Source organism: Microcaecilia unicolor, chromosome 6 (assembly GCF_901765095.1).
Source record: "Microcaecilia unicolor chromosome 6, aMicUni1.1, whole genome shotgun sequence".
Lineage (NCBI taxonomy): Eukaryota > Metazoa > Chordata > Amphibia > Gymnophiona > Siphonopidae > Microcaecilia > Microcaecilia unicolor.
In genome coordinates, this window is record NC_044036.1 from 165,598,191 (window position 1) to 165,622,488 (window position 24,298).

At 43.4% G+C, this 24,298-nt stretch overlaps 1 protein-coding gene across 4 annotated transcripts in view; it reads left to right on the top strand.

Moving 5' to 3' along the window:
- Positions 1-1,805: 1,805 nt before the first annotated feature.
- IQSEC1 (IQ motif and Sec7 domain 1) overlaps positions 1,806-24,298 on the top strand; it is a 998,050-nt gene continuing 975,557 nt past the window's right edge. For all 4 annotated transcript variants that reach the window (XM_030208312.1, XM_030208313.1, XM_030208316.1 and 1 more), the window contains exon 1: positions 1,806-2,454. In XM_030208312.1, coding sequence (XP_030064172.1) covers positions 2,198-2,454 — 257 coding nt within the window. In that variant the 5' untranslated portion in view covers positions 1,806-2,197. The remainder of the gene's footprint in view (positions 2,455-24,298) is intronic.

Consider the following 24,298-nt stretch of genomic DNA (forward strand, 5'->3'; position numbering starts at 1 on the left):
GTTTCCTCCTTTTTTTATGCTTCCTCATGCCTGCCTGTTCATTGTTATAGAATAACAGTAATACATGCTTAATGTAGGCATATACATTTGCACCACGTTTCAGTTGATGCAAATGGCTGCACCAAAGTTAGGTGCAGTTTCTGGGCATAACCACACCTAAGCATGGCTTATAGAATAGAGCTTTTTTTCCCATTTTTTTTGGTACCATCTATAGAATCTTGCTCTGAATGGATTTATATATTTTCATACTTTGTTTCATTATTCTTTCCAAATGAGCAACTCTATAAATTTTTGCCTCAGTCTATGTTCTTAGCACCAATTCTATAATGGCACTTAGGCATGCCTAAATTATTATTATTATTATTATTTTGGCATTCCAAAAATGAAATGTAATCACATGCTAGGTCATTAGGGGCACACCTCGGTGTGGCAATTAATGTACACAACTGAAATCATTCTAAAAGTTGTGTGCCCTGTTTGGTGACATGCCAATAGCCTGCCCACATGTATGCCCTCTTGCAGTTATGTGCCATAGCATTTAGGAGTTTTCTTACAGAATAATGCCTGGTGCATATACACACATCACTGTGATTATTGGTGCTCTATTAAACCCTCTAATTCATGCCCCTCCCCCCTCAAGGTCAGAGACACAAAGAGATAACACTCAAAACACAGGTTGGAAATAGTTTCAATGAGCCATATCCCCCATGCCTTCTGCTCTTGTTTTCAATTTCTGAGTGTGTTCCGACATATCTACCTGTCTTTTCAATCCAGTACTTTGTATGGAACGCTGTAATTGAGAAACCGTGTAATAGGACTTTAAGATGCACAGCAATACTAATTAGGTTTGACGGTATTACTTTTGTCTTTCGTTTAAGCTTTGAGTTTAACCCTGCTTTTTGTCTCCCCCCCCCCCCCCCCCCTTGGTTAGTAATCTAGTTCCCTCGGTACTTATGGTAAGATCCTTCAACCAAGACGCTTCTTCTCCACTAACATACTGCCTGCGCGCCTAAAAACCAAGTCCACGTCAGTCCATACACCAGTTTAAAATAGGCGTTCAACATCCTTTCTAAGATCCACTGAAATGCAAGGTGCTATCATTGTCATTCTCCGTCCTTTTTCAAAAACAAATCTGTGAATGGGAACCAAAAGAATGCTAGCATTGCTAGACGAGCGGAAAGTTTACTTCCTATACCGTCTGTGAAATCAATGCCTAAGTAGATCTAATACAGTTTTCATGACCTTTATTTTAATATGACTGTTCTGGTATTTCAGGTGGCCAACCTGTGTTCGTGCTTGCAGATCTCAGTTCATAAAATGTGAGCACTAATCCCCAGGCTGGAGGAGGGAGCCCGCCAGAAAGGCTCAGGATTTGTGACAACATGGAGGTAGACGTCATTGGGAAGAATAATTCACAAAAAAAAAAAAAAAAAGCTAGGAAGGTAGCCTGTTAACAAGACGTCTTGGTTAAATCTCGTTTCGTGCCAGTTACTTTCCTGTGAAACCATAAGGGAATCCATCAGTTCTGCGGGTCACCGGCGGTGGCACAAGACAGATCTGTTTGTTGAAGGCAGCGCTGCTCTCCGGGCTTTGACGTGTCTGCACAGCATAACATACACTGACAATTAAGGACCTTCCTCCCTCGGCTTCCCCAGTGCAGGCCATTAAGTGACACTTTCCACGAGGAAGAGTGCGGAGAGAAGGAGGGGAGGGTGAATCATCAGACCAGTGCCCCCCCCCCCAAAAAAAAAAACACCCTGCCGCCGCCAAGGCAGCTAGCAAACAGCAGCTTTCCAGATCTGCTGTGCCAGTGCAACAGGATCGTTCCCCTTCTGCCACCAGTGAAGTGAGGAAGAGGAAAGGGCTGGAGAGACCGGATCGAGCAGCCCCCCCACCCTCTAGTCCTAGGAGGCAGCAGCAGCAGCGGCTCGGCCAGGGATCGAGAAGGCAGCTCAGTCTGTGCTGGCTAATCCCACAGTCAGCAGCTGGTCGGGGGAGCTCAGTCCAGGAACCGCGGAGAGAGGGAGTTGGAGCCGCCGCTTAGCCTCTGCTGAGGAAGCGGACGTGGCAATGGCTAAGCCCGGGAGGCGGATCGCCGTTCCCCCTGGGCAGCCCTGACTCCGCGCCACCTCCTCTCTCCTACCCGCGGCATCCACCTTTCTGCCCGCCGAACGGAGCTGGGGGCGCGCAGAGCGCTATGGAGAGCCCGGCGGAGAACCCGAGCAAGGCGGCCGGGTACCTGAACGAACTGAACAAAATCATCGAAACGCAGCAGGAGTTGCTGGAGAAGCAGAAGCGGCGGATAGACGAGCTGGAGCAGCAAGTGGCCAAGCTGTACCACGATAATGCCTGCCTGCAGGACGAGCATCACCGGCACCTGGCCACATGCCGCCTGCACCAAGGCACTGCACACTTGCTGTTAGGAGCCATCCGAGAAAACGCCAAGCACGAAAAGTAAGAGATCTGCCTTCCCCACCTCCTTGCCTAGATCTGCAGTGGTCCCCCAGGTTTCCCTAGTAGGCAGAGATCCCAGCAATAGTTGCACTTTGAAAGTGTCTTAGCACTCAGTATATGGGGTCGGCAGGTCATTTGCATTCGAATTGAACCGGTGTTGCAAATCGCAGTGGTGTGTTGCTGATGTCTTAAAGAGACAGAATGACCTAGAGAGTTCCAGTTCCAGCAGGTGCTCTGAGGAAAATGCTGACGGCTATCTGCAGAGCGCAGGGCTCTGTTGCTATTATAGACTATTCAACCTTGTGTCTGTGCCTGGCGGTGCTATTTTGGAGGGGAACAGATTCAGAGAGAAGTTCCTTTGGCTTTCCAGGCGTACTCGCCTTCTGCGCCTCCTAACAGCGCACAGAGGCAATTTCACGCGGAGTTTTCTGGATTTGCTTATGTCTAGAGTTAGTGGGCTAAAAAGTATTTCAAACGGTAAAAGCATACATACGCCGTCATCAAATTCAATGTCTTTTTTTTCTTCTTTTGGACCACAATATGAAACTAGGTTGTTTATATATTGGGATAGGCTGTACTTCTTAACAAGTGTTTAAGTCAAAATGCTTTGACCACGCGAGGTTTTAGTATTTTAACAGTTTGAAGAGTGGGTACTTGAATTGTTGGCTTGAAGCACCTTGTCTTGCCGTCTGATATGCCAGTCTTTAACCAGAATTGTGAAATACACTAGGAAGTGACCTTCCCCCTACTGACTTCCTTATCTAACATACCGAACAAATGCTCTTTCATTAGCTGCGGAAGGTGTGACACACCGTCGGTTCGCCATATTAGCAACACTGTGGTTAAAACATAAACTTAATAATCCCGGAGACACTTTTCAGTGTCTTTAACCACATCTTCAGTGGTAAGGAAGAAGCTTTACCAGTTTACTTTAGGACAACTAATGAGAGAGACATAGTCAAAGAATTTCTCTTTCCTAATTTAAAGAGAGCAAGGCAAGCGATCATAAATCTGGCTATAGGGTAATGCAATGCAAAGCAAAGCACCGTGCACCTTCCGAGAGAGCCTTTATGCATGCGAATCCATAATGAGCATCACTATGACGGAAGGCTTACGTTTTCTCTTAAGTCTGGTGCATTGAATATAATTGCCTATAAGACGTCCCCTTACATTACAAAGCCTCCCAATGTATCATAGCTTGGACCTGGTAAAGTGCAGAAATAGATTTCTTTGCATGGCTATGAACTCTGATTTATTTTGCTTCTAGTGAGGGGAGGAGGTGGCACCTTGTCACTTTATATTAATATATTTTTGTGTATATTTCAGATGAAGCACAAATCATATAAACACATTTTCTGCTGCCCCTCCCCTCTTATTTAACAACGAATAAGAGGTGCTTGAAAGTGCGGGTAAATTGTATGGCAGGCAATTCATTTTCAGTTTTTAGCGTTTACAAGATTGCCCCTTAGCTGCGCCCCCCCCCCCCCCCCATAGACTTCTTATTCCAGGAGGTGGTCATATCGCTTTAAAAATAGTTTAAAAGACATGTCATGCTATTTCACCTTGTGAAAAGTTCAGATTCGTCAAGATGATCTCAAAGCCTGTTTTGCAAAACAAAATAAATATACCTTATCTGGCAGACAGTTATTCCATTTTAACCCCCAGGATCGAAGGGTGTGGGGGGGGGGAGGGGGATTTAAATGTTCACCAAGGAGGTGCTTTCTAAAGGGACTGCACTGTGCACTGTTTGTTGAGCTGCTGATTGACGTCATACATCTCCAAGACTCCCTGCTAGTAGGATTATAGTCATATACAACGTGCAGGGAGTTCTCAGTAATTACATAGCTTACTGTTAACTGCGGGGTTTTTACATTTGCCAGTTTCTTGACAGCCACAGTTTTTGGAAGAACTGCAGTGGCAAAGGGAAAAAAAAATCCCTACTTTGTAGGGCAGTAGGGGAAGATGAAACGCAAGAATCACATGGGCAGGACCTGCGTTATGGTCTCTGTGGTATTTCAAGACAGCAGTGGTTTTGATTGCTTGAAACCTGAAAAATCGTTCCCTCAACTCACTAGTTTTTCTACTACTACTACTACTTAACATTTCTAGAGCGCTACTAGGGTTACGCAGCGCTGTACAATTTAACAAAGAGAGACAGTCCCTGCTCAAAGAGCTTACAATCTAATAGACAAGTGAACGGTCGGTCCGATCGGGGCAGTCAAATTGGGGCAGTCTGGATTCACTGAACGGTAAGGGTTAGGTGCCGAACGCAGCATTGAAGAGGTGGGCTTTAAGCAAAGACTTGAAGATGGGCAGGGAGGGGGCTTGGCGTAAGGGTTCAGGAAGGTTGTTCCAAGCATAGGGTGAGGCGAGGCAGAATGAGCGGAGCCTGGAGTTGGCGGTGGTGGAGAAGGGTACTGAGAGGAGGGATTTATCCTGTGAACGGAGGTTACGGGCGGGAACGTAAGGGGAGATGAGGGTAGAGAGGTAGTGAGGGGCAGCAGACTGAGTGCATTTGTAGGTAAGAAGGAGAAGCTTGAATTGAATGCGGTATCTGATCGGAAGCCAGTGAAGTGACCTGAGGAGAGGGGTGATATGAGTATATCGGTTCTGGCGGAATATGAGACGTGCAGCAGAGTTCTGAACAGACTGAAGGGGGGATAGATGGCTAAGTGGGAGGCCGGTGAGGAGTAAGTTGCAGTAGTCCAGGCGAGAGGTAATGAGAGCGTGGACGAGAGTTCGGGTGGTGTGTTCAGAGAGGAAAGGGCGAATTTTGCTGATGTTAAAGAGGAAGAAGCGACAGGTCTTGGCTATCTGCTGGATATGCGCAGAGAAGGAAAGAGAGGAGTCAAAGATGACTCCGAGGTTGCGGGCAGATGAGACGGGGAGGATGAGGGTGTTATCAACTGAGATAGAAAGTGGAGGAAGAGGAGAAGTGGGTTTTGGTGGAAAGACGATAAGCTCGGTCTTGGACATGTTCAGTTTCAGGTGGCGGTTGGACATCCAGGCAGCAATGTCGGATAAGCAGGCCGATACCTTTGCCTGGGTCTCCGCGGTGATGTCTGGTGTGGAGAGATACAGTTGGGTGTCATCAGCATAGAGATGATACTGGAAACCATGAGATGAGATCAGGGAGCCCAGGGAAGAGGTGTAGATTGAGAAGAGAAGGGGTCCAAGGACCGATCCCTGGGGAACACCAACAGATAAGGGGATGGGGGTGGAGGAAGATCCATGAGAGTGAACTTTGAAGGTGCGGTGGGAGAGATAGGAGGAGAACCAGGAGAGGACAGAGCCCTGGAACCCAAATGAGGACAGTGTGGCAAGAAGCATAAGCATCCTGCTTATGCTAAATATAGTACTTGATTAAATCCACTGAAATGAGTGGACAGGCATTTTTACATTTATTCAAATGATATTGCAATTTGCAAAGGGATTTCTCCTGATGTATTATTCTACTAGCTGGTTAAACTGATTGCTCCAGATAGAGATCCCTTTGGGGAATGAGAAAATGACTTTTTTTTAAGTAAACACTGTGCAGACAGCTTGAGAGCTTATGCTTTCTACAGTAAATAATCTGTTTGTTTTCTAAGGTCTGTTTTTAGCTTTACAACTGTTTACAACCCTGTTATAGTCATATTATAAAAACGTGGGCTTCAAGAAGTTTCTTTCCTTCTTTAATTAAGATTTTCTGTGGAATAACGATTTGCCAGTACACTTGAACAATAATTTTCAATGTGTTCAAATATTTGTCTTCCTTGTTTTGGAAAGGTCATAACCTCAATGTGCTGCCAGTGGATTTGCGTGACAAAGCCTCTACTTGTTAAGATATTTCTGCTATATTAGCAAAGGCTGATTGCAATATAGTTTTTATTATATTTTCATGTAGTTTGCAAGCTATCGATGGGCACAGGTTCTCCGAACTGAGTTGACTAGTCTGAGGTTTTGAAATCTGCTAAGTGGATTTGATGTTGGGGAATCAGAGTTAATAAGAGATATTTATGGATATATTTTTTATATATGCTGAAAAACACTATTCTATAAGCGATTCTTAAAGTTAGGCACAGTTTATAGAACAGCACTTATGCCCGGGACTTGTGCCTAACTTTAGGTGTGGCCATTTGCATCAGCTGAAACTTGGTGCAAATATACATTCCTACATTAGGCATATATCCCATTATTCTCTAATAACGCGCATAACTGCTAGGAACAGCCTTGTTCCACCCATGACCCCTCCCATTTCTGTTTTGTACTCGTGTATAAAATTTAGGCGTGGATCCGGCATCTAAATTTACATGCATAAGTTCCAATTAAATCTAATTAGTGCCAATAATTGCTTGTTAAAAAAAGCCAATTATTGTCGTTACTTGGCTTGTTATTCAGTTAAATTGTGCATGCACCCAAATTTGCTCACGCAAGTTGTGCCAACTTTTATAGTTGTCTGTAAAGTGCGAGAATCAGCAAACTTCACTTAAGAAGACCAGATGCCACACAGGTTTAATGCCAAATCACAGCTATAGTATTTTTTATGTGAATTTGAATTTCACTTAACTTGATACAATGTAGGGCTAGGGAGCGGTCTCTGCAGTCCAGAACACTTTGCACTCTGCTGTCACGTTTGCAGGTTACTGTATACCTATGCTCATAAGTGCTAGTATTCTGTACATTTACATATGTAAAATGACATGTAAATGTAGGTGCTTAAATTATAGACTTGTCCTTCATGTGCACTATTGGGCCTGGTTCTGGGAGCCTATTTTATATACATAGGTGCCTATGTTGCCTTTTTTTGCTATATGTAAATAGGCATCCTCTTATTTAATTACCCTCACTGAGGGAAATTTTCAAAGGTGGAAGTTGCCTCTTCTTCCTCAATGCGACTAAATAATCTGCAGAATTCACAGCAAGGATGCTTTTACCTTGAAATATGGGTGAGTCTAGGTTGGGGCAATATAAGCCTGCATGGTCCTTCCATGAGTATATTTGCACTTTCCTCAAATGTATTCATTTGCAGTGAAGCCTTGTGACCTGCTGTTCTGCATTCTTAAAGGGATCCCCCACATGGTTAAAATTAGAGAAGAATAAGAGGCAGAAAAGGAGAACACAATGTGAAAGGGCATTGCATGCAGCCTGGTTTAGACTTCTGTCAGATCCTGGAAGAAACTGCACCCAGCCGGGTATTTCCAGTAAAACAATGTCTTTATTTCTTACTTGTCTTTTAATTCAGAGTTACAGCATTAGTTCTTCCCTGAGAAACTAGGACAAAGCAGTCATGTACAGCCAGTGCTAACCTACAGGCTGGCCCAGACTCCATGCAGCCATCCAAAACCTCCTTCTGAGCTGCATGTCAGCATGCTGGTAGGACCCTAGTGAAAAGCTGCCCAACTTTACATTTTAAGATGGAGAGGAGCCTTGAGATGGGTCCCTGATTTCACTCTGAGACATTCCTAGCAGTTGGCTGCTGTCCCCTTCTGGTAATAGAAACATAGAAACATGACGGCAGATAAAGGCCATATGACCCATCCAGTCTGCCCATCCTCTGTAACCCCTAATTCTTCCTGCTCCTAAGCGATCCCACATGCTTATCCCATGCCTTTTTAAATTCTGGAACAGTCCTCGACTCCACCACCTCCACCGGGAGGCCATTTCACGCCTCCACCACCCTTTCTGTGAAATAGTACTTCCTTAGGTTACTCCTAAACCTATTCCCTCTTAACTTTGTCATATGCCCCCTCATTCTAGAGCTCTCCTTCATTTGAAAAAGGCTCTCTTCCTGTACATAAATGCCCTTGAGATATTTAAACATTTCTATCATGTTTCCTCTCTCCCTCCTCTCTTCCAGCATATACGGGTTGAGGTTCATAAGCCTGTTCCTATAATTTTTGCATTCAAGACCGCTTACTAATTTCGTAGCCACCCTCTGTACTGACTCCATCCTATTTATATCTTTCCATAGGTGCGGTCTCCAGAACTGCACGCAGTACTCCAAATGAGGCCTCACCAGATTGCATGTAGTTCAAGAAATGTCACAATCCTCCTTTTTAGAAGCGTTTCCATTAGCTTACTCACCACCGAGGTCAGACTGGCAGGTCTGTAATTCCCAACCTCTTCCTTACTTCCACTCTTGTGCAAAGGAACCACATCCGCCCTTCTCCAGTCCACCGGGACCACTCCAGTTTCTAAGGAAGCATTGAAGAGGTCCGTCAGCAGAGAAGACAGAACTTCTCCGAGTTCCTTAAGCACCCTCGGGTGTACCCCATCAGGCCCCATCGCTCTGTCTACTTTTAGTTTGGCAAGCTCCTCACAAACACAGTCCTCCATAAACAGGTCTTGGTCTACCATCCATCCATCCATCCATCCCCTGTAGCCTTTGTTTTCTGCAGCCCTATCCCCAGTCTTTCATTCGTGAACACAGAGCTAAAATAATCGTTAAGAAGTTCAGCTGTATCCGTATCATCTTCCACATGGTAGTTTGCTGTCCTTCTGCCTGTCTGCCCCTGCCACCTCTTCTAGAAATGTTTTCTTCCCTACTGAAACTACAGCCTGATTACTTTCACCTGGCTTTCACAGCCAAGCCTCTCTGGCTGTACGGTCCCCAGAAATCTCTGTCTGAAAGCTGTAGTTATTTATTTACTTATACTAGATATTCAGCCTTGAGAAACATAAACATCAAAGCATTTACAATCATCATTACAAAACAATAACAAATATAAAATCAATCATAATATAAAAAATAAAAACACAGCAAATCATGTACTTCATATTCTTGCATTGGAGCAACCTTAAGCACCATGGCCCAGCCCATCCCCCATCTAATTACTTTTAACTATCTACTTCTCCTGAAAAGCTCTAATCAAAGAACCATGCTTTAACGATCTTCCTAAAGTGTAAGGAGCATGCTTATTTCATCTTTCTGATGGAGTACATAGGAACACAACAATAACTTCCTCCCTAAATGGTATAAAAAATTGATTATGATGATAACAGTGCAAACAGCCACATGTTAGAGGCTGTTTGCAACCACCAATTATGCATTGCAGTAATCTAAAAGGGCATATCTGTCTGATAACCAACAATTGGACATGGCAAACCTGGCACACAGCCCATAAGTGAGGCAACATATGTTCCTGTCAGTAACAATTCTTGCATTACAAATTTGGATCTGCACATGGAGTTATCATTCCATTAAATAATTCAGCATTGTGAAGAGCATTCAGCACCTTTCACTCACCCCATAAGACTATCATCTTGTAAAAATAGGTTACTCTTCATCTTTGCAAACGCTGTTTTACAATCTGAAAGATTTTTTTTTTTTAGGCTTTTTGCTCACTGATTCTTAAGAGGAACATAAAGTTGAATGCCATCAGCATGCAAAACAAATCTGAAATTTTGGAATTTGGTGCCCCGAAGGATGCATACAAATAATGAATAATTTTAGAGAAGCCGCAGAATGTTAAGGCACCCTTCAGAAAATATACCAGGGATTAGAAACAGAATTAACTCCTGGTAGACAGAAAAGAGGCAAATCACTGCAGTACCACTGTTTAATTCCCAGATGATTAAGACAATCTACCAGAATCAAGTGGACAACCAAAGCAAAGGAAGAGGTCAATCTGAACACCTTTACCATGGCATCATTATCTTTGGCCCACTTTAGTCACAACTGACCCAAGGGGGTTTTCATTAAATATCACCATCTTAGATGAATCTCTTCATAAAGGCGGGTAAAAAATCCCAATAAATATATAAATACAACCTTTTCTAAAATCCAGTTGAAATCAGTCTATAAGATTATTCACCCTTATTCACCAATAGAACATCAGGCTGCTGTATGACTACAGCCTTCTCAATTGTTTTGAACAGAAAAGAATACTTAAGAGTTCTTAATGTTCATCAAGGGTAGGAGAGGGCCAGAGCCCGAGGTTGGGGGCACATTTTGAGTGCCGCCACGTCTCACCTCGCCTCCTCGCTCCCCCACTGCCTCGCCTCCTTACCGCCTCGCCCCCTCACAAACAAATACCTTTGCTGTCAATGGTCCCCAACTCCTGCCAGCCAAAGCCTTCTTCAGCGCAGTCTCCAGCGCAACCGCGTTCGCTGCCTGCCCCCTGCTCTTTTTTCTTCTTGCTCCAATGTGGCTGCGACAGAGACCACTGAGCGTCAGCGTGCACAAGAGGAGCAAGAAGAAAGAAGAGCAGGGGGCAGGCAGCGAATGCGGCTGCATCGGAGACCGCGCTGAAGAAGGCTTCGGCTGGCAGGGAGTTGGGGACCCCTGCCAGCCAAACCAGGGGCCCGTTTGAAAGTTGCGGGGGCCGTGACCCCCCGTAGCTACGCCCCTGATGTTCAGAATTCAAATTATCTTCTAATTCAGTGAAAATCTGCAAATTTAAAGGGGGGGGGGGATGGGTGGGTGAAAGAAATTTTTCCCTTAACAAGACTAAAAATCCTGTGATAGAGTTTATTGCTGGTACAGTATATATGGTAGGTATAACTTCTTTTCTGTCAAGTAACCTTTGGTCTTGGAATAGTTCTAAAAGTTGGATGTTAGAGAATTCACAAAGGCCTCAGCTATTCCTGTTGTAATGGGATGGAGAAGACCAAGTAATCATATATTTGGAGACTGTAATATTTACGATGTAGTATTTCTGTCTAGAGAATACTGTCAGCCTCCTATAGATACTGTTAGATTTACTAAATGTTCACTTGGCTGAAAGTGAGTTTATTGATATCTATGATCTAGTCCAAGATCAATTTTTTTATTTCTTCTCTTTAACTGAATCAGGGTTAGAAAAGGAAGAGCAATCCTCACTAGGACAAGCGTGCCCTCTGGGGAATACATTTTTACATCCAGTGGAGATGGGGACATGAGGAGGAGGAGGCATTGCTCTGATTTTTAAAGACTCATTCCAAGTGCGGAAAAGTCCTGTTCAGCCTAAAGAGAGGGTGGAGTCCCGCTGCCTAAAGGATGAATTCATAGCAAATTGGCAGCTGTTAAAACTATTGAGATGATCCAGCTGGGTGATTCATATGGGTGATTTTAATGTTTATGAATCAGCTCCATGAGAATAAGGCTCAACACTTACCCTCTGCTCTTCATGCATTGATCCAAATGATTCCCCAGCCCACACATAAAGCATGGCATAGATTTAATTTGGTATTTTATCTCACAATTAGTCATTTGTCATTAGGAACTCAAGAAATGGAAAACTGTCCAGTACGGAAACACATATAGAACCATAAAAAATGACTGCAGTCTGCCCATCCATACTAACTACTAATTTCTACTATCCTTTCTGCTCTCTTAAGAGATCCAGCATGCTTGTCTCATGCTCTCTTGGATTCAGATACAGTCTTCATCTCCATCACCTCCACCGGGAGACAGTTCCAGCATCCACCACTCTTTCCGTGAAGAAGTATTTCCTTAGGTTACTCCTGTGTCTGTCCCCTTTCACCATCATCCTATGCCTCCTCCTCATTCCAGAGCTTCCTTCAACTGAAAGAGGCCCGCGTCCTGTGCATTTATGCCACAGGAATACTTAAATATTATCTTCTCTCTCCTGCCTTTCTTCCAAAGTATTTATTTATTTATTGCATTTGTACTAGGGTTACCATACGTCCAGATTTACCCGGACACATGTCTGAGCATCCGGGCGGGTTTTGCCAGTACGCCCATTTGTCCGGATTTCTGGACAAACGGGTGGGCGGGCGGCGGACCTATCCTAGCCTCCCTTCCCCTTCCCTTACTATCTACTGCCCTAGTGGTCTAGTGACCTCTTAATCTTAAACCCTTTGAATCCCGAGACCATCACAGCAATAGGATGCAGGGCAAGAGCAGCGCTCCGGGTAGGAAAGAGGGGGCTCTTTCCTGCCCCGAAGAGGTCAGTAGACCACCAGGGCAGTAGATAGTAAGTAAGGGGAGGGGAGGTGATGGGGGGAGGGGAGGGGAATATGTGACCCGGGGGAGGGGAGGTGATGGGGGGCAGGGGAGGGGAATATGTGACCCAGGAGCGGGGTGAGAGCGAGAAAGGGCGGGGTGAGGATGCAAAAGGGGTGGGGCAGGGGCATGACATGTGTCCTCTTTTTCAGAGGACAAAATATGGTAACCCTAATTTGTACCCCACATTTTACAACCTATTTGCAGGCTCAGTGTGTCATGTAGGGCCTGTTTTGTCCCCATATTACCTCTCGTACTATGCCCTGCATTCCACTAAAGACTAGATCTTCCAAGAAGCAGTCATTTATTACTTCTAGGAATTTTACCTCCCTAATGCTCCCTGATGTAACATTTAAAGAGTCGATGTTGATGTAGTTGAAATTGAAATCAGTAAAATAGTTTACTGGAAAGAGATGTGGCAAGGACCAATTGCAAGCTTCCAGCACATATGTAGCACCTGTGATTGGTCCAGGGTAGAGGAGAGGTGGATGCTCACCAAAGCCTATAAAACCAGGCTGCAGACAAAGGAACTCTGAAATAGTCAGGATGGCAGGAGAGTTTCATATCCTTCCCCCCCCCCCCCCCCCCCCCCCCCCCCCCCGGTAGAAACTAATTCTCTATATCTAAGAATCTTTCTTTCATTCATTCTTTTTTTTCTCTCTATTCTGTGACCTTTGTATGAGGAACAAACTCTTCTTCCTTCTTTTTCTCTTCTTTATATAATTAGTCTAATTACTTATAATTACCAGAGGTACTGATGTTAGATTTTGTAAGTTTTGCACAGATCATCATATACTGCAGTATGTTTTCAAATTTTTGGTGAATGGATCTTTTGCTGATTGGTTTCTGTGTATTAGTAAAAGGATTTCCCCTGAGGTATTCTCTGGAGCAACAGAACAGAGAGGTGCTGGACAGTTGTACTTCTGACTGAGAGATGGATGTTTTCAGGTTACAATTTATATACCACTAACCCCAATTCGGTTCAAAGTGGTTTACAATAAGATTAAGATCACAACATCCCCTTAATAAAAGTTGAAAAAGAAATAAAAACTTAATCAGAAATAGCAAGAAAATCTTTAAAGGGGCAGTTTTATGCATCTTTCTAAAATGGGGATAGTCTAGGTTATTTAAAAAAAAAAAAAAAAACAGGTTACATATGTCTGTCAAGTTTTGGGGGCTTGATAAGCAAGAAGTATATCACAGGCCCTAAATCTCTTAATGTCCTTAACTGAAGGAAAGGCAAAAGGAGTACAGCTTGTAGTTCTTCTGCTCCTAGAGGATCTTGAAAATTCAAAATGAGACAGTAAATACTCAGGACAATCACCATGTAAAACATGAAATAATGTACAAGATTTCCAAGATTGATAGTAGCTTATTCCCAGAGAATACTCACATAACTTCTGATAAGACAGAACTCTGGTGCACCTGAAAACCAGGCCCAGCCTTTTATGCATCTGGGACAGCTGTTCAGAATTATACTCCTCTTCCCCCCCCCCCCTTTTTATTTTCTTTTAGCTTGCTTTAGTTGTGAGAATGGAGGGAAAGTTGCATGGAGTAGCAGTTCTCCTAAGGACCTTCTTGGGCCAGATGATGTGTTAATCAAGGCCAGCAGACCAGTGGTATCTCTGAACAGAAAAAATTGGGTAATAATGGGGGGAGGGGCAAACTAAAGTGATGTTTTCACACATCATGCCTACCATCATATCCCCCTACCTTTAAGTTAGGGGGAAGGGAATGGGGCTTGATATACTGCCTTTCTGTGGTTTTTGTAACTACATTCAAAGTGGTTTACATAGTATACAGGTACTTATTTGTACCTGGGGCAATGGAGGGTGAAGTGGCTTGGCCAGAGTCATGAGGAGCTGCAGTGGGAATTGAACCCAGTTCCTCAGGATCAGAGTCTGCTGCACTAACCACTAGGCTACTTCTCCTCCTCAATACAGTAAAAGTCACAAGTGACTTTTATGCATAAAGGACCCCCTCTCCAAGCCAGTATCAGCCATTCAATAAAACTACTATTATAACTGATAGCATCAATCAATTAACTATTCTATATGGGAGTAAGAGGGAAGTTAAGAGGGAATAGCCTTAGGAGTAATCTAAGATATTGTTATTTCACGGAAAGGGTGGTGGAGGTGTGGAATGGTCTCCCGGTGGAGGTTGTGGAGTCGAGGACTGTGTCAGAATTTAAAAAGGCATGGGATAAGCACGTGGGATCGCTTGGGAAAAGGAAGAGTTAGGGTTTACAGAGGATGGGCAGACTGGATGGGCCATTTGGCCTTTATCTGCCGTCATGTTTCTCTGTTTCTAAATTCTAAAGTCTATACAAGATTAGAGAGAATCGCAATATAAAACCTGTACCTTCAGCTTTATAACGCACACTCTGTATTCCCCTAACTATGGTGTTATGATATTTCCCCTTACAACTCACCATACAAAAATAAAATTCAAAATGTGTTGTCAACTCAGGAACAGTAAAACTCTCCTTCTGCTACCAGACACTTTGCAAAATAACAGAAACCCCTGCATAATGTCACCTAGAACCTATACAGCATATTTACCTTAACAGCAGGACTCCAACTGCAACCTATTATAAACACTTTGCAAAATAACAGAAACCCCTGCATAATGTCACCTAGAACCTATACAGCATATTTACCTTAACAGCAGGACTCCAACTGCAACCTATTATAAGACAACAGTTCTAGAGAACCTGTAAAATCTACTATTGGGGATCAAGCAGGACTGCTTTGAATCCTTAGACCTAGTTAGGTTTTATCTCTCATTCTCCTGTCTGGTCCTCAGTCTCCCCTGTTTCCTCCTCTCTCAACTTCCTACTCCCCCTATCATCCACTTCCTAGTTCCCCAATTCCATCCTCTCTAATCAACCTCTCCCAAACCATCACCTGCCTTCCTCTGAGTCACCAGCCCTAGCTTCTTTCTTGTATTAAACCCTGCCTTATATCCAACCTCTTTTTAACTCTTACCTTTACCCAGTTAACTGCTGCCGCCTTTCGCCTCCTCTCCAATCTCATTTCCACGATCTGTCTCAATCCCCTACTAACCTTTTCAGATCCTTCAGCACACATCTTCATCCCTCGCTTCTGACACTCTTCTCTTCTGCTCCCTCCATCCCCAAAAGCTCTTGCCTCTTCACACCCACTGACGTTTGACACTGTTCCTCCCTTCTTGCTCCCTCCCTCCAGACGCTTTTCTGGAAGGGTAATAAAATCATAAGAGATTGGGACATTCTAGGAAGTACTTGCATTTTCTTTTGTTTAATATATGCTTTATATCTCTGAATCTTTTTTACCAAGGCAATTCTTAGTTGAGAATTTGGACAGAGATTTTACTTTTAAGTAGTATGACATCTACATTTCTAATATTAAATAATCATTCAAGCCTTCTTTCCACCTTTGAAGTTGCAGCTTTCCTCACTACAGATATGCTAATCCTGTCCACACCTATTCCTTTCCTCCTTCCAAATGTTGTTCCCCCTTCTACCTCTCTCTTTTTGGGTGGTCTTTACCCTTCTCACCCCATTTTTCTTGACACACTTTACCCCTTTGTAACCCCTTTCCTCCTAAAGATATTACTCCCTTCTTTCTCCCTTCTTTCTACTGCTCTTCCCTCCTCACACCCTTCCTCTTGGCAAAAGCTATTCCCTCCCTTCTTCTCACCCTGGCTTATCCTTCCCAATCTATTTTCCTTATCTCCCTTTCCCCCTCTGTTGTTCTTTAGTCTCCTCTTGCTCCCAGAATGAACCATGAGATACCCCCTCTCAATCTCCCTCCCACTGTGCAGCTCTACTGGTAGTAGGATATGTTTTTAATCTCCTGTTGTTTTTAAAAGGCTGACCAACCTGGACAGATTATAGGGAGGAGGTTACATTTGCAAACAGAAATCTCTGTAGTGCTAATGTAGAACTGAAAGAAAATGTTGTGTGTTTTCGCAATGTGTTTGGGTTTTCATGCTTGCTGGGTTGCTTTTATTGTAGAAGAGAGGAATGTGTGCCAACATCTCACTCTGAATTCCACTTCAATAGATTCAGAAAGAGAGTGTCCAAGGAATTCAAGTCACAAGTGCAGTTGTTGATTGATTGTAAAGTTTAATGTGATGTGTAATTTACCAGTATGTCAACTGTAACAATTGATCCTCTCAGTATGGCAAGACGCATAAGGCCTTCATCTACTTGATCCGTTTTACTTAACAAATGAGTGGGAAAACTATATTCTAAACATTTCAATGCATACTTGAGGCCTTCAGCATGGGAACAATTCAACAGATGGAAGTGAGTAGGTTTAAAAATCCCTCTAGGTACTTGAAATTGACTAATTGGAGATCTCTGCCAGGCAACATCTCAGAAAAGGGTCCGTGATTATGAGAAATATCAGTACTACACAGAGATAATACTTTCTGATCAATTTGGATTTAAGGGGTAATTATTAATATGTGTTACAGGATCAGTGTGTGATTTTTGACCTTGAACACATGGTATTGAACAATTTGGCTGTTTATCTTACAAGTAATGCGTTTGTGCAAGGTACAGTAGACTATATAATAATGAGATGCAAATGCTTGAAAGCACCTCATTATTATATATATATCAAATAATGCAGCTTATGTAGAACTTCACATTATGCCAGGAAAAATGTGAGCAGCTCAAAGCTTGTATTATTTTTCCTGCCCTGGAACATTGGCTTCTAACACGTGACCCACTGCTTCCAGGAACCATTTTAAAAGGGACAGCTGTCCAGGGTCTCCCCTCCCCTTTCCCCCAGAAAAGAACTTTTGAGGATACCCCGCAACCCCCAGACCCTCCACCTCCTTAAGACATCTTAGTATCCAAGTGAATAAACCTCATTCCCATCTTCCACTGGCCCCCAACTCCCCCCCCCCCCAACATCTCCATCCTATAGTCCCCTGGGCCTAGCTTCAGTAAGCATTACAGGTCTAGTGCTGGCAAGACAGGAGTGATCCCAAGTTTTTGTTGTCCCTGATGGCGCCAGGTTCAAAATGGTAACTGCAACCCCTAGTAGTTCATTATTCATTTTCCTCACAAGTCACTAACCAGCGATAAATAGTAACTTCTGGTTAATGATTTCTACAGTAAATTAAATTGCAGTAAAATGCCATATTGTAATGCAGTTTAGTAAAATCTTCCCTTAGTTATTTTGTTTTATGATTTATTTTTAATGTGCATTATTTTATTGTACTTTTCTAAAATGTTGTTATTGTTTTTATGTTGTTTAATATGATTATCAATGTCTTATTGGAAGCCATTATAGACTGTAAATAAAATAAGATGTTCTGATTTTCTCAGATGTTTGTAGTTTTTAAGGACAAGTTTGAAAACCATTTATTCTAGGAAGAAGTAGTTTACAAAGGTAAATTGGGCCTTCCTGAAAAGTGCCCTCTGGAAAGCTCACATGTGCGGGGTTCATAAAATGCTTCCTTTTACTTGTGTTGACCAGGACCACATTTAGGTCATACATTCAGAGAATGGAATTTTCATACTTCCTACCTCTCCTTCACCTCTCCATAAAGGTACATGGGAACTTACATGGGAACCTTTGGCACTGGGTACCTGTTGTGTGCCAACTATTCCTGTCAAGGTCCGTGGGAGACACAAGAAGGAAGGCTGAGCAGACAGGAAAAGATGGCATGGATCAGTGTCTCTCTCAGGAAAAGGGAGGAAAAGCTGAACTAGGAACTTGTCATACACTGAAACCTCAGGGTTCTTTTCTGGGAGAAGGTGTTTCCAGCATAGCCGCCGAGAGGGGAGGGCAGGGGGGACAAAATTTCCTGGGCCCAGGCCTCCAAGGGGGGGGGGGGGGGCAGCGCTGCAGTCCCACCCGCCCTCCGTCGTCGACCGTCTGCCACCGGGCCAGGCCCCCTGCATTGAAATCACAGCGCCTCTCACCTCTGTGTGAAAGCGCTGCAGGCAGCAGGGCAGCAGATCGCCTCCCTTCAGGCCTCCTTCCCTCCCTGTGTCCCGCCCTCATCTGACGTAACTTCTGCGAGGGCGGGACACGAAGGAAGGAGGGCCGAAGCGGGGTGGAGGGGGAGTGGTGACGACCTCAGGGGGGTGGAGGGGGGAGCGGCGGCAGCAACCTCGGGGGGGGGGGGGGCTGGGGCCTGGCCCAGTCTCTCGGTGGCCCTAGCTTCCAGCAGTGGAAAGGAAGCCCTAGGAGACAGAGCAGCTATGCTGAACAGAAACAATCTTCTGGGAATTGTAGTCATAAACACTTGCAAGTCAGGAAGAAGGTGCTTCATTAGCAACATTTCCAAGCTGCAGAGAAGGGGTGGGGCTGAGTGTTCCCAAATGGAAGAAAAAAAGCAAGGTGGTTGATTATCAGCCTCCTCCAGGGGTAGAAAGAGGTGGGGCTGAAAGCTTTAACCCACAGAACAAGCAGGGAGAGAGTTCCAAGCAGGGGCCTGGAAAAGAAAGAGAGGCTGGCTGCTCAGGAGCTACAGAAGCAGGACAGAAGGGAAGCCCTGGAATATGGTGGTGCTTTTAAAGTAAGGGAAAGGTGACGAGGTCAGGCTCCCCAGAGGTAGGCTGCATCAGAATAAGGGAAGCTGGAATAGAAGCCAGCCCTTTAGCAAAGCAAGGGACATATCTGCCTGCATAGGAGAGGAAGCCAGTCTCCTAATTAGTGCACTGCATGCAAATAGGAAAGGGATCCTAGCTTGGAATTAGGCCCCTGAGTAATGCAAAAGACTGCATAGGAAGAAAAGGGAAAGCTTTGAGTGAAAGTCAGCTGTTAATATGATAACCTTGTGTGTTTGAAGAGTGTGCCACATAAGAAACTAGAAAACTCTATAAGGAGTAAGGAAAAGGCATGAGCCACTATTGTTTGTGTTGAAGAAAAAGCCCTAAGGAAGTGAGGGAGGGGCAGGTGCACTATTGTTTGTATGGAAGAAGTGAGTTTCATTGTGGAGTGAAGGAAGAGTGGCCTATGTTTACTTTGACAGAACAGGAATACATTGTTGAAACTCGAATCTTTGTTTGAAGAACTATTTTTGTTTTTTTTAGTGATGCTGAATAAAGAACATTTTATGGAACATTCTAGAGCCTGGAATTCTATTGGGGCATAATGAGTGGGATCCCAGGGACTAGATAGACTAGGAAGAAAGGCCTACAATGAAGTAAAAGCCAAAAACCTCTAAACAGCCTTTCTCTTAAAAGTAACTTCCCTCTCAGTCAAAGAAGCTGTCCAGACCAACATCTGAGAGACCTGCGGAGAGAGGTTGGTGCATCCCCAGGGGGCGTCGTATCACACTGCCTAGGGTTATTTTGAAGTTGACTAATTGTCGTGTTTGGTTTTTAAAATCATACACATCATAAATCTTTATATTCTGACGATCAATTTTCATTAGCTTGTCCTTCATTTACAAATGTTCATTCTACCAAAATGAAGTTTAGGTTTAAGTTTATTTACTTGATATACCACCTCTAGTGTAAAGAAAAAGGCAGCTTACACAGGAGAAACACAAAGTAGTTTTATATTAGACATTAGAACTATGACTATACATACTACTCACCTGAAAAACTGTTTTCATGTCAAGCTGCTTTAGAATAGAATAATCTTCTGCTAGAAACAAGAAGCAAATCTTAGCATTTTTGCAGTAATTTCTCTGTTGTTGCACACTAAGTAAGTGGTAACTACTTAAAGAAATATTTTTGAGGGAACATGTCATGGGTGGATAGTGGGCATTCCTGCGTTATCCAGCTAGCACATTTTGATGAGCACATGCTAACCGGATATTGCAGAGTTAACTTGCAAACATTTAACGCCTCCTAAATAGGAGGCAGTAAGTACTCCTGTGTTAATATTTTGCATCTCTCACGTGTTAAAGGGAACATTAGTTAATGACCTGCAAAAAAGAAAAAAAGCCATAACAAGTGCTGTGTTAAATCAGGTCTTAGAACAGGAAAGTCTCATGTTAAAATTCACTACGCCCAAATTTTACCACACTTTAGTAAACTTCCCCGTAGTTCCTTAGGGCCCTGTTTATTAAGCTGCTGTATAGGCACGCTAGCGTTTTTAGCACACACTAAAAATTAGCACGTGCTAATGCTACAGACACCCATATGGGTGTCTCTAGCATTAGCACCAGGGGCATAGCCAGACCTTGGCAGGAGGGGGGTCCAGAGCCCGAGGTGAGGGGGCACATTTTAGCCCCCCCCCCGGCGTTGCTGCCCCCCCCGGTGCCGCCAGCACCACCACGAACAACTTTGACCCCTCCCTGCCAACGACCCTCTCAACCCCTGCTCTCCCACCCGCCCCCGCCGTCGCCTATCTTTGCTGGCGGGGGACCCCAACCCCCGTCAGCCAAAGTCTTCCTTTGTTTGGTTTCCGAGTCTGACGTCCTGCACGTACAACATGAAGGACAGACTCATAGAAACAGAACGAAGTCCTGCAGAAACCAAACAAAGGAAGAAGACTTTGGCTGGCGGGGATTGGGGTCCCCCACCAGCAAAGGTAGCAGACAGTGACGGCGGGTTGACGGCGGGTTGGTGGCGGGAGGGGGGTTGAGAGGGTCGTCGGCAGGGGGGTCCAGGGCCAAATCTACGGGGGCCCAGGCCCCTGTGGCCCCATAGTAGCTACACCACTGATTAGCACATGCTGAAACGCTAGTACGCCTTAGTAAACAGGGACCTTAGACCCCTCTTCCTTCTTAACATAGTAACATGGTAGATGACGGCAGATAAAGACCTGTGCAGTCCATCACTGCAAGTGTACAACTGCAAAGCAAACAAAATGACATCAACATGTCTTTTATGTAGGTCACATGACTTCTCAATGTCATATTAATTCATATTTATGCCATCTGATCAAATTCTTCAGTCTGTCCCCTTGGAGTTGCTGACTGGAGATTGTAAGTCCAAAAATGTTCCCAATAGTTCAGTTGAAAATCGTGATCACCGTCTTGTGCTCTCACTGGAACTTGATCTATAATTCTCTAATAGAGGTCCTCAATCAGATGTCATTTACCTTGCCAATGGGCTACTATAAGAACTTTGATGTTCCAACATGCAGTCTACTCTTCTGTTCATTTAACCGAAGGTGGAACCCTGGTCTAGTCCATCCTACATACAGTAAAGGACAGAGGCAAACTATAACCTATACGACATCGAACAATGTACAGTAAGCATCCCACTCATTCTATAATATTAGGGGTAAATATTCAGCCGGCGGCAGTGAGCATCTTGCTGATCACTACTGGCGTTATTCCCAGATATTCAGTGCTGGGCCATGTCCAGGTTTTGGCACTGAATATCTGGTTTATGTGGTGTCAGCTAACACATAGCCAGTTATGTCGATATTCAGAACTGAACCGACCATGGGTTACCCCATAAAGATAGGACTGTGTTTTGTGTAGACCCATCTGAATATCAGCACTTAACCAGCCAAGTGCTGTCTCCGCCTCTGGAATCCCCCCCCCCCTCCAATAGCTGGGAGCTGGAGGGGGAGCATTGCCATACTGGGACAGACCGAAGATCCAACAAGTCCAGTATCCTGCTTCTAACAGAGCCAATTCAGGTCACAAGTACCTGGCAAGATCCCAGAACAGTAAAACAGATTTTATGCTGCTTATCCTACGAATAAGCAGTGGATTTCTTGCCAGGTACTTGTGACCTGGATGGCCACTGTTGGAAACAGGATACTGCGCTTGATGGACCTCCGGTCTGTCCCAGTATGGCAATGCTTATGTTCATGACATAATTTGTATTTGAAACAGTCCCACTTGTTGCTTTAATGGTAATTTGGAATCAATTTATTGCCTTTATACAATAGGCAGAAAATAGGCATTTAAAGAAGAATTACGGTATCCTGTTATGAAATTTCCCCCAATGTGGCTAAACCTTAATCCATTTTTTACTGTTATGGTCTGTTGCTTGGTTATGAGAAAAATCCTAGAATTGTCTGATATGAATCAGGTTGAGCTTTCTTCAGTAAAGATAATTACTGTGTTCTGCCCATGGCTAAAACTCTTACTGCGTAAGAATATGATTTGCAATAGGAGAAGAGCCTCCCACTTCAAAATATAAAGCAAGCTCCTTCTTAAAATGTTACTTTATCCTTGAAGGGAAGAAGAAATATCAGTCTTTGTTATTGCATCAAGACTCATTACAGAGAAGAATTTCAAAATGACTCGGGCATTTTATGGATTGTGAATCCAGAATTCTCAAAACTACTTCCCTGCTTCCTCATGTGTCTATTGCTTTAGTTGTATTTTTTTTTCTGTTTCCATATGCAAGGAAATGCGTCCTCGTTCAGTAGCCGTTGAAATGTAAAGAGGAAGAGGCTTATTTATTTATCTTAAAATGTATATAGCATCTTAAAACCTAGGTGGTTTCCAAAATTCCATATATAATAAAAAGAAGGTTATAATCTAACATCAAATTGATGACTTCTAGGATTCCGGGGCCAGGAAATAGAAATGCCATTATGTAGAAAATGGTAAGCTGGTGTCACAAATGCTATTTATCTTTTTCTTGAAAATATTGGCTGACATGGCAGTCACAAGCCTTCTGTGCTGCATATCATTGTAGCTGCATACAATTGTAATTATTTTTGAATGCAGGGCTATCAGTTTTGTGGACAGGGGGCAATTCAGACACCAAGGCAGCTCTTTATTTTTTTTTTCCTCATTGGGCTGGGTCTGTGTTACATGCTTGGCAGATAACATGGATGCTCTGTGCTATCTTCCAGTGTATGTAATATGGTGCCCATGCAATAAGGGAGTAATTGTATAAAGTTGCATGCTCATTTAAGTTGAGTTCTATTGGAATTTTGGGCAAAGCTCTTGCACGGTTTAGTGAGTTTTTGACTAACAGACATTACATGGTAAAAATGAATGATATTTTTTCAGAGACATGGGTTTCCTCCTGTGGCGTTCCACAGGGCTCTCCGCTGTCACCCATTCTTTTTAATATCTATATGCCTTCTGCTGATTTTTGTTTTTTCTGCATCAGGAGTAATGTTTTACTCCTATACTGATGATATGTTTCTTTTAGTACCAGTTAGTGATGATTTAGCTGTTCTCACTGCTAGTGTTGCTACTTGTATTTCTAGGAACAAACATTATAGTTCAGCTCATGGGTTCAAGCTTAACACTGATAAAACTAAGGTGCTTAGGCTTGATCATGATGTTAAGGACTAGATTTTGTATGTCACACCTAAAAAACTGGCGCCAAAATAAAATTTGCCTTAATTTAGGCGTACTTTATAAAATAATCCTAAATTTCCACGCAGTATATAGAATACGCTGAGCGCTGATGTGTGTGACTAAATTTGGTCACAGGCAGTTACGCCAAGTAAAACTTGGTGTAAATCTCGACTAAATTATACACAGACCAGGTGTATTCTGTAACAATGCACATAGATTTTAGAAATGCCCATGATCCACCCATTCCACATCCATGACCATGCCCACTTTTCAACTATGCAACTTTGAATTTACACGCATCACATTATAGAATATGCTTAGACAGCTCTGTGTGTAAATTCTAATTAATGCCAATTAGTGCTGATGATTGGTTATTAGCATCCAATTATCGACACTGATTAGCTTGTTAACCAATTAGCTTTTGTGCATTGTAATGGAATATGCTTCGATTTCCTCACAGAAATCTTAACGTGATATATAGAATCCTGGGGGAAATCCATTCCAGATATTCTGTCATTATCAAATGATCTTTCTTTAAAGATTGAACATACCTCTAAGGTTTTAGGTTTTATTTTGGATTCTACACTTTCCCTTGAACCACAAGTAAATTCTGTAGTTCGGATAGGGTTTTTAAAACTCCTTCAGTTATGTAATGTTCGTCACTACTTTGATAAAACTCATTTTGCTATTCTGGTTCAGCCTTGTGTTTTATCTCACTTAGACTATTGTAACAGC